Source organism: Lepidochelys olivacea (genome assembly GCF_965140295.1).
Source record: "Lepidochelys olivacea isolate rLepOli2 genome assembly, chromosome: 10".
In the NCBI taxonomy this organism is placed as follows: Eukaryota; Metazoa; Chordata; order Testudines; family Cheloniidae; genus Lepidochelys; species Lepidochelys olivacea.
The window spans coordinates 45,456,377-45,469,184 of record NC_140420.1 but is presented as its reverse complement, the minus strand read 5'-3'; the positions used below and the strand labels follow the sequence as shown (position 1 = coordinate 45,469,184).

At 46.6% G+C, this 12,808-nt stretch overlaps 1 protein-coding gene across 1 annotated transcript in view; it reads right to left on the bottom strand.

Moving 5' to 3' along the window:
- TRIP4 (thyroid hormone receptor interactor 4) overlaps positions 1-12,808 on the bottom strand; it is a 51,364-nt gene that overhangs the window by 19,304 nt on the left and 19,252 nt on the right. The window contains exons 7-11 of the mRNA XM_084641453.1: positions 11,843-12,058; positions 10,205-10,331; positions 8,626-8,813; positions 7,573-7,697; positions 6,086-6,177 (exon numbers count right to left, since the gene is read on the bottom strand). Coding sequence (XP_084497579.1) covers positions 6,086-6,177; positions 7,573-7,697; positions 8,626-8,813; positions 10,205-10,331; positions 11,843-12,058 — 748 coding nt within the window. The remainder of the gene's footprint in view (positions 1-6,085; positions 6,178-7,572; positions 7,698-8,625; positions 8,814-10,204; positions 10,332-11,842; positions 12,059-12,808) is intronic.

Below are 12,808 nucleotides of genomic sequence, written 5' to 3'. Positions count from 1 at the left end.
TGAAACCAGAGAAGAGGGCATGCTAGCCTCTATCAAATGCTGTAATACTAACATTCAGTTCCTTTTGGCATGCTAATGTGTTCCTAAATTAATCATCAACTGGCAATTTCTCCTGCATTTTAACAGATTGAGCAGTAAATTTTTTATAACTGCTGGCTTATGCTGGGAAGCTAGAGTATCAGAACAAGCTCTTCTGAAAACTAGAGAGCTTTGGATAAGGAAAAATTCTAAAGGCCCTGGAGAACTAAAATCCAAATTAACTGTATTCCTAATTTGCTCTGCTTTGTCACAAATAAGCAAGACCCTGGAGGAGGACTCTCTTGCCTGAAAACTATACTGAGAAATCTCAAACAGGAGGGCTGGTATAAACATACTCTTTGCAACATCTGTAGGTCTCTGCAAGCCAGAATTAGACCTTATTCAACCTGATCTGGAATTAGATTACACGTGATCAATCCAGGTTTAGACATTGCTAATTTTGTGGGCCCCTGAGTTAGAAGGGCATGGATGCTGGCTACAATTGTTAGCTGTGGCATAGATACATTACTTTCTGCACCAGGCTAGTCAAGTTCCAAACAAATCTCAAATCCTTGTGGAGACCTTTTAATGGTAGACATGTGCAACTTGGCAGACTCTCATCAGGAAGTAGAAGGTGTTAACTGCCACAGTGAGAAACAACGTCATTACTCCATCTTCAAAACACAGATCACCCGAGATGTGAGATGGAATTCCTACCCCCACAGAAAGTACACGCACACCAACAGACAGATGTTCTCACATGTGGATTGCCACTGCCTCTCACACATAACCCTCTTGTTTGAACCCTGTGTCAGGAAACTTTTACAGTCAGAAACTGAAACATGAGAGGGTCTTTGCAGCTCCCCCAGGATAACTCCTCTGAAATGTTGCCAAATCTCACAATTTTATCATGAGGCTCACAGTATTTGGTGTTCTTAAAGACCCAGCCCTTGGGATCAGATAACTGAATGAGAATCTCAGTTTTCTTTTAAAAAAAAGGGGGGTGGGGGAAATGACATTCATGGTTACAGAGAAAAGCTTGAAACATGAGTTGAGTGTACCCTAAAGGCTCAAAACCCAGAAGGCAAATAAAATTTCCAAACTGACTGGTGGTTTTTTTTTTTTTTTTAATCTGATGATTTCTGAATACTTGGGATTGGCAATACTGCATCAGTGGGACTTTTACTTTGGACTTTTAGAATAAAATACTTAGGACTTGCACTCATTTTATATTCACATGTTCCGGAGATGCTTTGTGCAGTAAATTATTTACATCTTTACATATCTGTATCGTTTCACTATTTTATACTGTATACTTCAGTTACTGTGTTCCTGTGTTTTTCTCCCTTTGATTTCTTGTTCAGGGGCTGATTATTAGCATGTATTGGGACTGGTCTACACTACTGCTTAAGTCAACCTAACTTACGTCGCTCAAGGGTGTGAAAAAGACACCCCCCTAAGCGACACAAGTTACAGTGACCTAAGCGATGTCCACACCGGCACTACGTCAGTGGAAGACGCTCTGCCGCTGATATAGCTTCCGCCTCTCGTGGAGCTGGAGTAATTATGCCGAAGAGAGAACGCTCTACCGTTAGTATAGCACGTCTTCACCAGATGTGCTACAGCAGCACAGCTGCACCGGTGCAGCTGTGCGGATGTAGTGCTCTAGTGTAGACTTGCCCTTAGTCTCTCATCTGTAAACATTCCGAAGAATGTTATCTTCTGGATCCTAAGTACAGCAAGACCTATTTATTGTATTCCTGCATGGGATATTCATTGTTTCTTGTATTCCTGGCACCCTAGTATTTTGGGGGCACTAGGTTCAAACTCAGTGGAGTGGGAAAAGTAAAGCCTGCTGAAAAGGCCCACTTGCCCTTCAGGCACAAAAATTTAGCAAAGCCCCCTTACACAGATTTAAAGTGGCAGGTGATTTTTCACTCACATGTGAAAAATAAATTCCTAATTTCTTTCCAGCATCATCTTGTATTTAATACCAAGGTTTGACATCTATCTGTAGTCACCCACTTTCAAAACCATTTAGAAATACTTAAATACCTGATATGAAAATGCTTTTTGGTAATTAAAATAAAAGCTGCTTTAGATCTCAGATCATCAACAGAATATGAATAGACCTCAGTGCATTAATTGTAAATCATCTGGTTCTTTATTTCCCTGCCAAGGCCTGCCTGTAGCATTCTGTGTTTCCCCAGTTACAACAGATGAGCTCACTAACACCTAACACGGGAAAAGGAAGGCTGCTCTCTGCTCTGCTTGAGGTGTTGGTGAGGTCAGCCTGGAGCAGGGAAAAGCAGCTCCTTAACTCAGCTCTTGGCAGGTCACAATTAGCACAGCTAAGTGCAACAAAGGGACCATTTGAAGTTGAATTTCCATTTTTTGAGGCACCCATTAATGAAAGCAAGTGAACCCAGAATACACTCCAAGAAGATGGGAGATCTGTCAGCACAGCCCAGACGTTCAGAGTTAAGCCTGCCACATCTCAGGCTGTCTGAGCAGCAGAGCAGACTGGTAACCAGGCTGAGTGATGGGAGGAGTTATAGCTTCACTCTACTGTTGCCAGTGCAATTCAAACCATTCATGTCAGGTGGATGTTGTATCTGATGATAATAACCCTTTGTATTCCGATCCAAGGATCACAAGGAATGACATCAGCCTCGCACCACTTCTGCCAGGGAAGGAGTACTCCATCTTACAGATGGAGAAACAGGCACAGAGAGGTTAAGTGACTTGCCCATGTTCACACAGAAAATCAGTAGCACAGCTGGGCTTAGAGCCCATGTCACCTGATTGCAGGTCTGTGGTGATTTTAGCCTCAAGACCACCTTTCTTCCCCCAAACCCCCCTAAGCCGCCGGGCATGCCATTAACACAGGGCCCAATCCTGCAACTCTTCCTCATACAGTTAGTCCTTAATCATGCAAATTGCTGCACTGAAATCAATGCAACCAGTCATGCAAAAACTACACCTTAGTAAGGGCTGAAAGATTGGACCCACAGCAGTGATCTGAACATACAAGTTCACAGTATACATACAGTAAGTCTTCAAATTAACAACTAATAAAGAATACACCAATTAGACTGTGAGATCTCTGAGGTAGGGACCACCTCTGCCCGTCTGTTTGCTCAGCACATCGGGGCCTCATTCTGATTTAGCCTTCTGAGCAAATCTGTAATCTAAATATTAAAGGATGATGAGGAGTGAAAAACAGCAGCAGGGTGTCATGGAAATTAAAAGCTGGGTTTTACTAAACTTCATTAATACCTGACAGAGGAAGCAAACAGCAAGGAAAGAGAAACACCTTTGCCTACAGAAAAGATTAGACACAAGTAAAAACAAACATGTTTGATCTTGAAAAAAACACGGCCTCCATCACCAGGCAATGTGCACACTGGACACTTATTTAATTTTCAAACCATCATCCACTGATGTGGTCACATGGGATCTGTGTAATTACTCAATTTCCTGGAAATGTGAAAGACGTATCAAATGGGAGCTGAGGGGGTGGGGGGCAGATAATCAAAGGAGAATGTTTGAGAAGAAGTCTAGCATGTCTTGCTCTCATGGAGGGATCTCTGCTGCCAGGTTTGCACTGTTTAACTTACTGTATTGTCAGGTTTTAAAACATTTTCATTGGCTTTCTCCTATGATACAAATACAAGTGTTCAGAAGACTAGGTGCTCCACCCTGCTTATCCTGAAGCCAACAGGGATTTGTCTGCACTAGGAAAGGAACCCATTGCAATAGCTGGCTTCTGTATCAGGTGCTGCTAAAACTGTGTTGAAAATAGATGAGAGTAGACAAAACCACATCACATGCAGCAGCGGTTCAGAAAACAGGACTGAGCCCTGCTCCCAACAAGGTTCAATTCTGGTTTCTGAACGAGTGCTGAACATGGGTCGGTCCTGTCTACATACTAGGGATGTAAAATGTTAACCTGCCTTAACAGTTAACCCCTGGACCGGCCCACCAACCCTAGCGACCCCACACCAGCTGGCCCGCCAACCCCAGTGTCCCTGCACCGGCCAGCACCGTCCAGAGCAGCCCCAGCCATGCTGGCCGGCCCTTTAATCAGTTAACCGTTTAAACAAAATATTTTTAATCGTTTAAATGGTTAACTTTCTAAACAAGATTTACATCCCTACTATATAGACTCAGGGTTAAACTGTTTTCACTCTGATTCAACTACACTCATTATTGACAAGAGGCAACAACATCCTCATCACTAATTTAACTGGGAGCACATTCATATTAAATTCTAGCCAATACATATGGGGCAAAATACCAAACCCACAAACAGTAACTCCTGGATAGCATTAATTCTGAAAGCGACAGCAAATTAGAGAGGATATACATTTACAATGCAGTATGGTAACAGAAAAAAGCCAGTGTGATTTTGGGCTGGACATGTAAAGGTAACATAGTACTGAGAGGAGAGGAAAGGAAATTATACAGCTCTGGCGAGACTGCTCCTGGAATAATGTGTTCAATTCTAGTGCCTCAACAAAACAGAAAGATGACAGCAAACTGGAAGGAATTGTAAGACAGCAACAGAACTGATTAAGAGTCTGAAGGGCTTGATCTATGAGGAGAGATTAAAGGCTAATTACATACAGCTTGTGTTAACAAAAACTAGGGAAGCGCTATGACAACTGTCTACATGTACCTACAGGGAATAACCACCAAGAAAGAAGAGGAATTTTCCAGGGCATTTCCCAGGGGGTGGAACTAGGAGTGATGGGATTCAATTAAAAAAAGAAAACATATAGGCTGGAGATCAGGACATATCTCCTATCAATGCAACTGATTAGACTGGTGGAAGTTTCCCAAGGGCAGCTGGGAAAGGAAAAAGGCCGGTGTTTGAAACTAGACTGCAACGGGCATTGGATAATATAGTGTATGGAACAATCGTGCTCTGGCCCCAGGGGATGGAGGTGATGATCTAATTGGTCTACTCCCTTCTTCACTTCCTGGGATTCTGTAACTCTAGGCAGGCTGCACGGTCATGACATTAAGTGGCCTTTCTGATACCTTGGTCCCAAGGCGCCCTCTGCTGTTCAGGTTCTAACAGTCCTGTCCCAATTCTAAAAGCCAAACAGATGACAGGGAAAAGAAAAATCCCATCCAGTTCAGTATGTCGCCTTTATCTCTAGTCCCCAGCCACCACTCTTCCTTCTTCTGCTTGGTGCTGCGGGGAGGAAAGGGGAGAGCTCTCCCTCATGTGAAATGATGTCACACTGATCAGCTGCTTCTTCATAGCCCAAAGGAAACTCATCGCTATGGTATGTTCTGCTTTAACCAGAGCATTGTTCTCCTGGACAGCCACTTTATCAGCTTCTCTCCCAAAGAATCCACTTAACCTATGGATAGGGACTGGCAGTGACTGCTGCTTAACTGTGATAGCATTCACATAAATTCCTCTTAATAGGGACCAGTCAAGGAAATAAATGGTGTTTAATCAGATGTCACCTGGTGTGAAGTTTAAGCTCCTAGCTCTTAATACAGCTGGTGCCAAACAGAAGCTGAAATGCAATGAGTATAGCTTTAACCCAGGACAGCAGTGCTTCTCATACAGCGGTTTGCAGAGTGTCAGCAGGTGTGCAAATGAGCCACATCTGTCACAACAACCTTCTTGGCACCAGGAAAGCCAAGAACACCTTTCAGCATTAGTTCCCCTGAACCAGTGTTGACTGGATTAAACAGAGACAATAAGAATAATGTAGACCTGACAAAACTACTTCCAAAGCCATACTGGAGACTGACTTCCACCAGCATTCCATCATGCTCCCAGCAGCAGCAAACCCTGTTTTGTCTCGTCTGTACCAGCACTTAGACCACTTTCCACACTGGTCCAGAGGAAACTCTTGCTGAAATGTGTTCTCTTCCCAGTGCACACAAGAGTAGTGGTCTCCTCATCTTAATTTAAATCCTTTCTTCAGTGTTCTCCTTACTTTCCCATGGATCAATGTACAGATACGAGTCAGGGTAGCTTGAAGGCAAGCAGGTAGACAGTTAAAAAGTCAGCTCAGAGAGGCTGGTTTTCCTCACTCACCTGCTCCTTGAATTGTTCTTGTGACAGACAATCAGCCAAGTCCACACAACCCAGGAGGCACCCAGAAGGATAATCTCTGGGAAATTCCACATCTGCGCCAAGAGAAAGAAAAGGATTGAAAAAACACACACTCATTGTGATCGTCCCATTTCTCAGTAAGCTCTTAACTGGAAACACGCTCATTTGCTCATCTCTCCCGCTCAAACTTTTTGAGGCACAAGAAAATTTAGTGTTTATTTTCTGTAATTCCTTTCGTATTTAGGGACACACGGTACACAGCTTAGGAAACATGGTCTTGGAGAACTGGCTTAAGCCAGACAGATGATGGTAAAGACAAAGACTGTGCATGGCTATGCCAACACATCTCCATCTTGCCCTGCTACACCTCTGTTGTAATGTACCTGGGCTCCCAATACACTCAGTCCATGCACCTCGATCCTGATATTCACCACCCACATTATTCCAATCCTGAGCCAGCCCTTTAGCAGAAACTGCCGATGAGCACACTACAGTGCTTTAGATCATGTGGTGCTTTGGAGATGGAGGCAACTGTCAACTGCCAGCTGAGCCAAAGTGACCTTAATAAAAATAAAATCTAGCTCCTGTAAACACCTTCCGTTTGTAGATCTCAAAGCACTTTACAAAGGAGGTCAATATCATTAACCTCATTTTACAGATAGGGAAACTGAGGCACAAAGCAGGTAAGTGACTTACCCAAGGTCACCCAGCCAAGAATAGAACCCAGGTCTCCTGAATCCCAGTCCAGTACTCCAGCTACTGGGCCATGCTGCTTTAAAAGCAAACACGCACAAAAATCCAAGATGGCCTGAAATTTGGGGCTCTCATTCCTAGCGAGGGATGGCAGCATCATGTTTTTGTGCATCTCTCCCCTGTTGTGGCTTTTTAGGGAACAGTATGGCCGATGCACAGTGAATGCACAGTTCCTTGCTCTGGTGAGGCAGGAAGAAATCCCTAGGCATATTTGGGCTGACTAATATCCAGAGGTGCTGCACCAAGAGGCGACATCTCCTTGGCCATGCAGCCTGGACCAGGCTGATGTCTCAGGCTCACCTAGCCTCACAAAAGAGAGAGATCTGCATGCTAATCTGCAGCTTTTTATTCCTGGCCTCCAGGAGGCCAGAACATATGATAGCATTTGAACTTCAGAGCACCAGCTCCTTCGTACATTCACATGCAACGACTTATTGCCTGAACCAAGAACGAAGAGGCATTGCTGCTAGGAGGTATTGTCAAAGTAAGATGCAATTCACTAGTGCTCATAGCTTCTGACTAGCCAAGAGGACAGAGTTGATCTGCTTCATGACTCCCTTCTGGCTGAAGAAATGCAGAAAGGAAGAGGGGAATTGAAAGGAGAAAGGAAGGTTAATGAGAGAAGCAGCAATAACTGCCCAAGAGTGCCTGCTTCCTGCCTCTGCTCATTACACGACTCAAGGTACCAAAATCAGAGACCCAATAGTGAGGTTCACCTTCCCGGAGCAGCATTCTGTAGGTGGCCTCTAGCTCAGAGATTTCTTGAGGGGATGGTCTTTTAGCAGTAGCTGCTATCCACAGCCGCCCTCTGTGGGATGTGTACCAGGTCCTGCCCTCCACCCTAGAGAGAACAGAAGAGGATGCAGAACTGACATGCCAGCTGAGATCCCACATGGCCCAGTCTTCAATGGAACATTTCACCCTGTGATTCCTGTTACCAAGCTTTGCCCTGGGAAAGGACATTTTCCTCTTCAGTGAGGAGGGCTGTTAGTGAGAAGACTTCTGGAGCCAGTGAATCTCATCAAGCAACTTATTTACATGGTTTAGTCACTCTACTCTGACTTTTCAATACCCAGAAATCAAGACTCTGTATTCCTAGGAGCTAGGCAGTGGTCAGTATGCAATCTAATGGGCAACATGGCCCACAAACGTAGACAAAGCAGTCAGCATCTGCCCTTTTCTTTAGGTGCAGCTCCCAGAGACTATGGGAACAGGATGAAAGGCTCCACCTTTATCAGAGTGGCTGGCTTGCAGCATTCCCAGGCTGCTCAGATCCAGGAGCAGGGTAAGATGGGATCTGAAGTCTCTACAGCCTGAGGAACTGATAAGTCTGCTTTTCAGAATTAAAAGTCATCTCCTCAGAAACTTCAGAGAAAAAAAAAATCTACAGAAATTCAGGGATTTCCCAAGACACCCCAATTACACTGGAACAGGGAGACAGCAGCTGATTTGTCTGGAAAACTGCCTTGTAAAGGGGAAGCTTGTCTAGTAACGTCTTCTGGCCCTCCCTGGGGAACCCTGCTCCTAGGCATGGAGCACCGCGATGCTGCAGGTTATCTATCAAGGAATTTGTAGATAGCAAAATAGCAAAATACTGGAGTATTTTCAGGCCTTTGTTAATTATCGTCATAAAGAAGCTGACTCTTTCCAGTCTGCTCAGTTCCGAACTCAACAGCATGCTCGGATGAAGAAGTGCAGCTCCCTGTTTGTACATATCCTGCCCAAACATTTCCCTCAGGGAAATCACAGTTCCATGTCTTTATTTTTACCTTTTGATTCCTTTTACCAGCAAAGAAGCCCAAGGCTGGTGCATGCTGAGACACCAGCCATCATCTGAGATCTCCTGTAATTCTCGATCCTGAATCCGTAACCTGTTCCTTTCGGAGGCAGACTCATGCCCAGTTTCTGCAGAATGGGCAGTTTTTCTGTGCAGGAGCAAGCCAGTCTGGTCTACCCACTTCAGCATGTTCAAAACAAACACATAACAGAAGGTTTAACTCGGTCCAAATCACTAAGTTTTTTCTTTACTTAAGAACAACAGTGCAGAAGGCACCATGGCCTAGCCCTCCTGCTGGATTAGATCTTTGGCCCACTGTATCAGAACCCTGCTCTTACCATTCTCTGGCTACTGCTGGGTAAGCCAGACTTGAACCCGAAGGGGGGGGGGGGGGGGGGAAGAGAGAATCTAACCTGGGATGGTGCCAGTGTAGCCCAGAGCAAGGTGTGAGTCAGGTGGCCACCTTTGTCATGCCCCCGAGAGAGACCACAAGCCAAGCATACAAAGAGTGCAGACCACTCATCAAATGGAGCACTGCATGCCAAAGCCTGGAGTCTCTGCATGCCACACCCTGGTAGCAGTCAAAGCAAGGGAAACTGTAATCTGCTCTATGTAACCCTCACATTGGCTGCCCTTGAACTAAATGGCAGATTTAAAGAGTAGAACTATCAACCGACATTGTCCCACAGCATAGACGGCACATACATAGTGTGTTCACAACTGAGCAACACCCAGTTGGCAGCACCTGCACTGGGAAGAGTTTAAGGGAGGCCAAAGGGATTGTTCAGACAACCAGCTGACACAGCATCCTCCCCCTCCTCGTGGACTGCCATATGGGATATTGGCATTCAGAGCCAGCCTTCGGATGCAGCCACAGACCCCTTCTGGGTGCACAAACAGTACTCATGGCCACTTATCACATGCCTTTTCCTCTTGAGAGGGAATGAGGAAAAACAACCAGCTATAGCCCAAGAGCTCCCACAACTCTTGAAAAATACCTGGATGTAGAAAAACAGTTAAGGGGAGGCAGGAGAGGCACAGACCCTGGTATGAAGACAGGGAGGGGTTTAAATTGCATTATCTGGCATGGCCTGTCACAGGCTAAGAATAAGCGTATATTCATGCTTGGAAGTGTCTGAGCAGAAATGCACGGTGCACAGGAACCAAAGAAAGACAAGAGGGGACACTAGCAAGTGGAGAGCGTGACCAAGGGGGCACAACTGAAATCTGGCAGGCAGATCCTTATAAAGGGAATTTTAAAAGGGAAACTCCTTTAGACTGAATGTCAGGAAACCTTCCCAAGAGCGAGATGCATCAGGCTGAGAAAGGGGGAGGAAACCCACTGCTCTGAGTTAAATATGCCACTGGCAAAAATTCTGCCCAGGCCGAGAGTTTGGGATGGACTAGCCCACCTAGCTGGCCGTGTCCATCTCTCACTCAGATGATCCTAATCCCACAGAGGAGGCTGGGGGACAGGGAAGAGATGCCATCAACACATGGGAAGTTACAATCCTTGGGCGCATGTCTCTTGGCAGCCACTGCTCGGGGAGGAATCAGAAATTGGCACTAACCAAGGGGGCAGGCTGGAGAAGGTGGGGATTCACCAGAAGCCCAGAGCTCACTTCAGACTTCCCCTGGGGTCTCCTCGATGGCTTGCTCAGTGTGCCACAGTTAATGGCATCAATTGTCTCATCCAACCTGCAAGGACACACAAACCACGTTAATACCCCCCGGCCTCCTGTCCCAGAAGCACTTCCTGTCATTTCTCCCAGCCAGGCTGCTCCCCCTGCTGCCTCCCTCCCTCCGATAGTCGGGCTCCTGCAGACACTCAAGGCATGTTTGCTGTAGATATACAGCTGTACTGCTCTGTGTTCTCCCAGGGAGCTACTGGCCCAGAACACTCACAAACGTGCCAGCTAAGGACAGTTCTGCCTGTAAGTCAGACAGAGTGCAAAATTCAGCAGGGATAGTCAGTACTGAGAGCATGGCCCTGCACAGCACAGGGTAGCCCTGTAAAACTGGCATCCAGATCACCCCATGTCATTAATGATCCCAGGACACTGGTCACAAAGCAAGACTATCTAAAGGGACCCCGTTTATCTGGCACCCCGTAGTATCTGAGCTTCAACAGCCCTGTGAGATGGGGATGATGGCACATCTTAATTTTACAGATGGGAAACTGAGGCACGGACACTCTAAGGGCAGGTCTTCACTACCCACTGGTTCGGCGGGTAGTGATCGATCCTCGAATGCACTCCTCGTCGACTCCAGAACTCCAGCTTGCGAGAGGCGGAAGCGGAGTCGAAGGGGGAGCAGCAGCGGTCGACTCACCGCCATCTTCACAGCCAGGTAAGTTGACCTAAGATATACCGACTTCAGCTACGCTATTCACGTAGCTGAAGTTGTGTATCTTAGGTCCACCCCCCACTTCTAGTGTAGACCAGGGCTAAGTGACTTGCCCAAGGTCACACAAGAAGTCTGTGGCACAGCAGAGACTTAAACAGTCCCAGGCTTGTGTCCAAGCCACTAGACTAGCCTTCTGAGAGCCACAGTGGCCTGGCCAAACCCTAATGTGGGCAACTCCATTTGGAATGTGGTATTCGTCACTCCACCTCCTAAAAGCTGGGGGGCAGTTCTGTACACATAGAATGGCTGCCATGTTCCACCCCAGAGGATGCTGAATTTCATTTGTAGGGGAAGTGATCCCGTTACAGTGAGTCTGGAAGATGCCCAGGTATGCAAAGCTCTACAGAACATCAAGTTATTATATTGTTGCTTCCTTTTTGCCTCTTCTTTATTCCTAGGCATATTTGCACACAAGCAGATTTTTGCTCCTTAGGAGTGTAATCTGCTCCTGAAGCACAAACCCCTAAACTCTCTGTGCTGTCATGACTACAGCAGATGTCTGCAACACCACAGACAGAGGGATGAGATTGTGAACAGGGAAATAAGCAGCAGGAGCAAATCGGTTGCTAAAGAGCTCAGGATCCTGTTTGTCTCAAACAATGAGATACAGGGAGAAGCACAGAACGTTCTAACCAAGTGGCAGGGCTGCCTCTCAAGAGAATGGGCTCCGCAGTTTGTCGTCTGTTGCTATTGATGGTAGCTCAGCTGCCTCGCTAACAATCACAGATAGCGTTTCTCCTCTCTCTGCTCTCTGGAGCGTACTCTGCTCCCTGCCAGCTCGGTGGCTGATGCCACCTACTCACTTGCTGTGATATTCAGCCATGCTGTCCTGCTCCTCCAGGATCTGCCTGCCAGCAAAGTCGATGGTGATTTTCCTGGCAAGTCGAGAAGCGTGGCGCAGCTCTCGCAGCTCCTCCTCTCTCTTCTGCAGTGCCTCACGCTCTTGTTTGGACAGCCACTGGTTGGAGTCTGTAGCAAAGTAATCCGACTCGTCATCGATGACTTGAGTACGGCGCACGCTGGTGAGAGACAGCGACAGAGAAAAAGCAGAGTGGTACCAGGTACGACAGCAAACAGCCCCAGACATACCTGGAAACATCACATCAGTCATGCAGCCACCCCTCCCCATGCTCCCACGACCCCCTTGTGGTCTCTGGAGAACATGGCTTGTCAGTAACATGAAGCCAGATGCATGAAATTTTGCCCTTTTGAGGACCATGCTGACAACCTGTCAGGAACTCGAGGGAATAAAACGGAAAGAGAGCACAACTACTTCCATCTTAAATACGGAGGAGAACCTGTGGAGACTACACACAACAGCAAGCCCTGGACGCAGCTCTCATGGATTGAGACAGGGCATTATTGTTGTAGTGGCATGAATGTAGTAGAGTGTGATTTGTTCCCTACAGTGTCCTTTACAGATCCCCAAAATCCGCCCCCACTCATGCCCTTCCTAGGTTAAGGCCCCCTTTCCCTTGTAAGCCCCGTTCTTCTGGCTGAAAGGGACTGAACAGTTTTCTTTTCCCCATTTCCACCCCAAGGTAGAGAGCACTGAGGCCAAAGCACCAGCAAACCTCGCAGACCTAACAGGGGATGAGAGACCAGACAGGGAATTAAGCCCAAGGCTCCTGCAGAGCCCTGCCAACAGACCACCCAGCTGGCCCCTGGCCTCAACACAGTGCTTGAAAAATTCACTCAGTATGAGACTTCTTCCACCTGGCGACTGCGATCACGTCTCAAAGGGCAAGGATAGTGAGGCGTTTATCCAT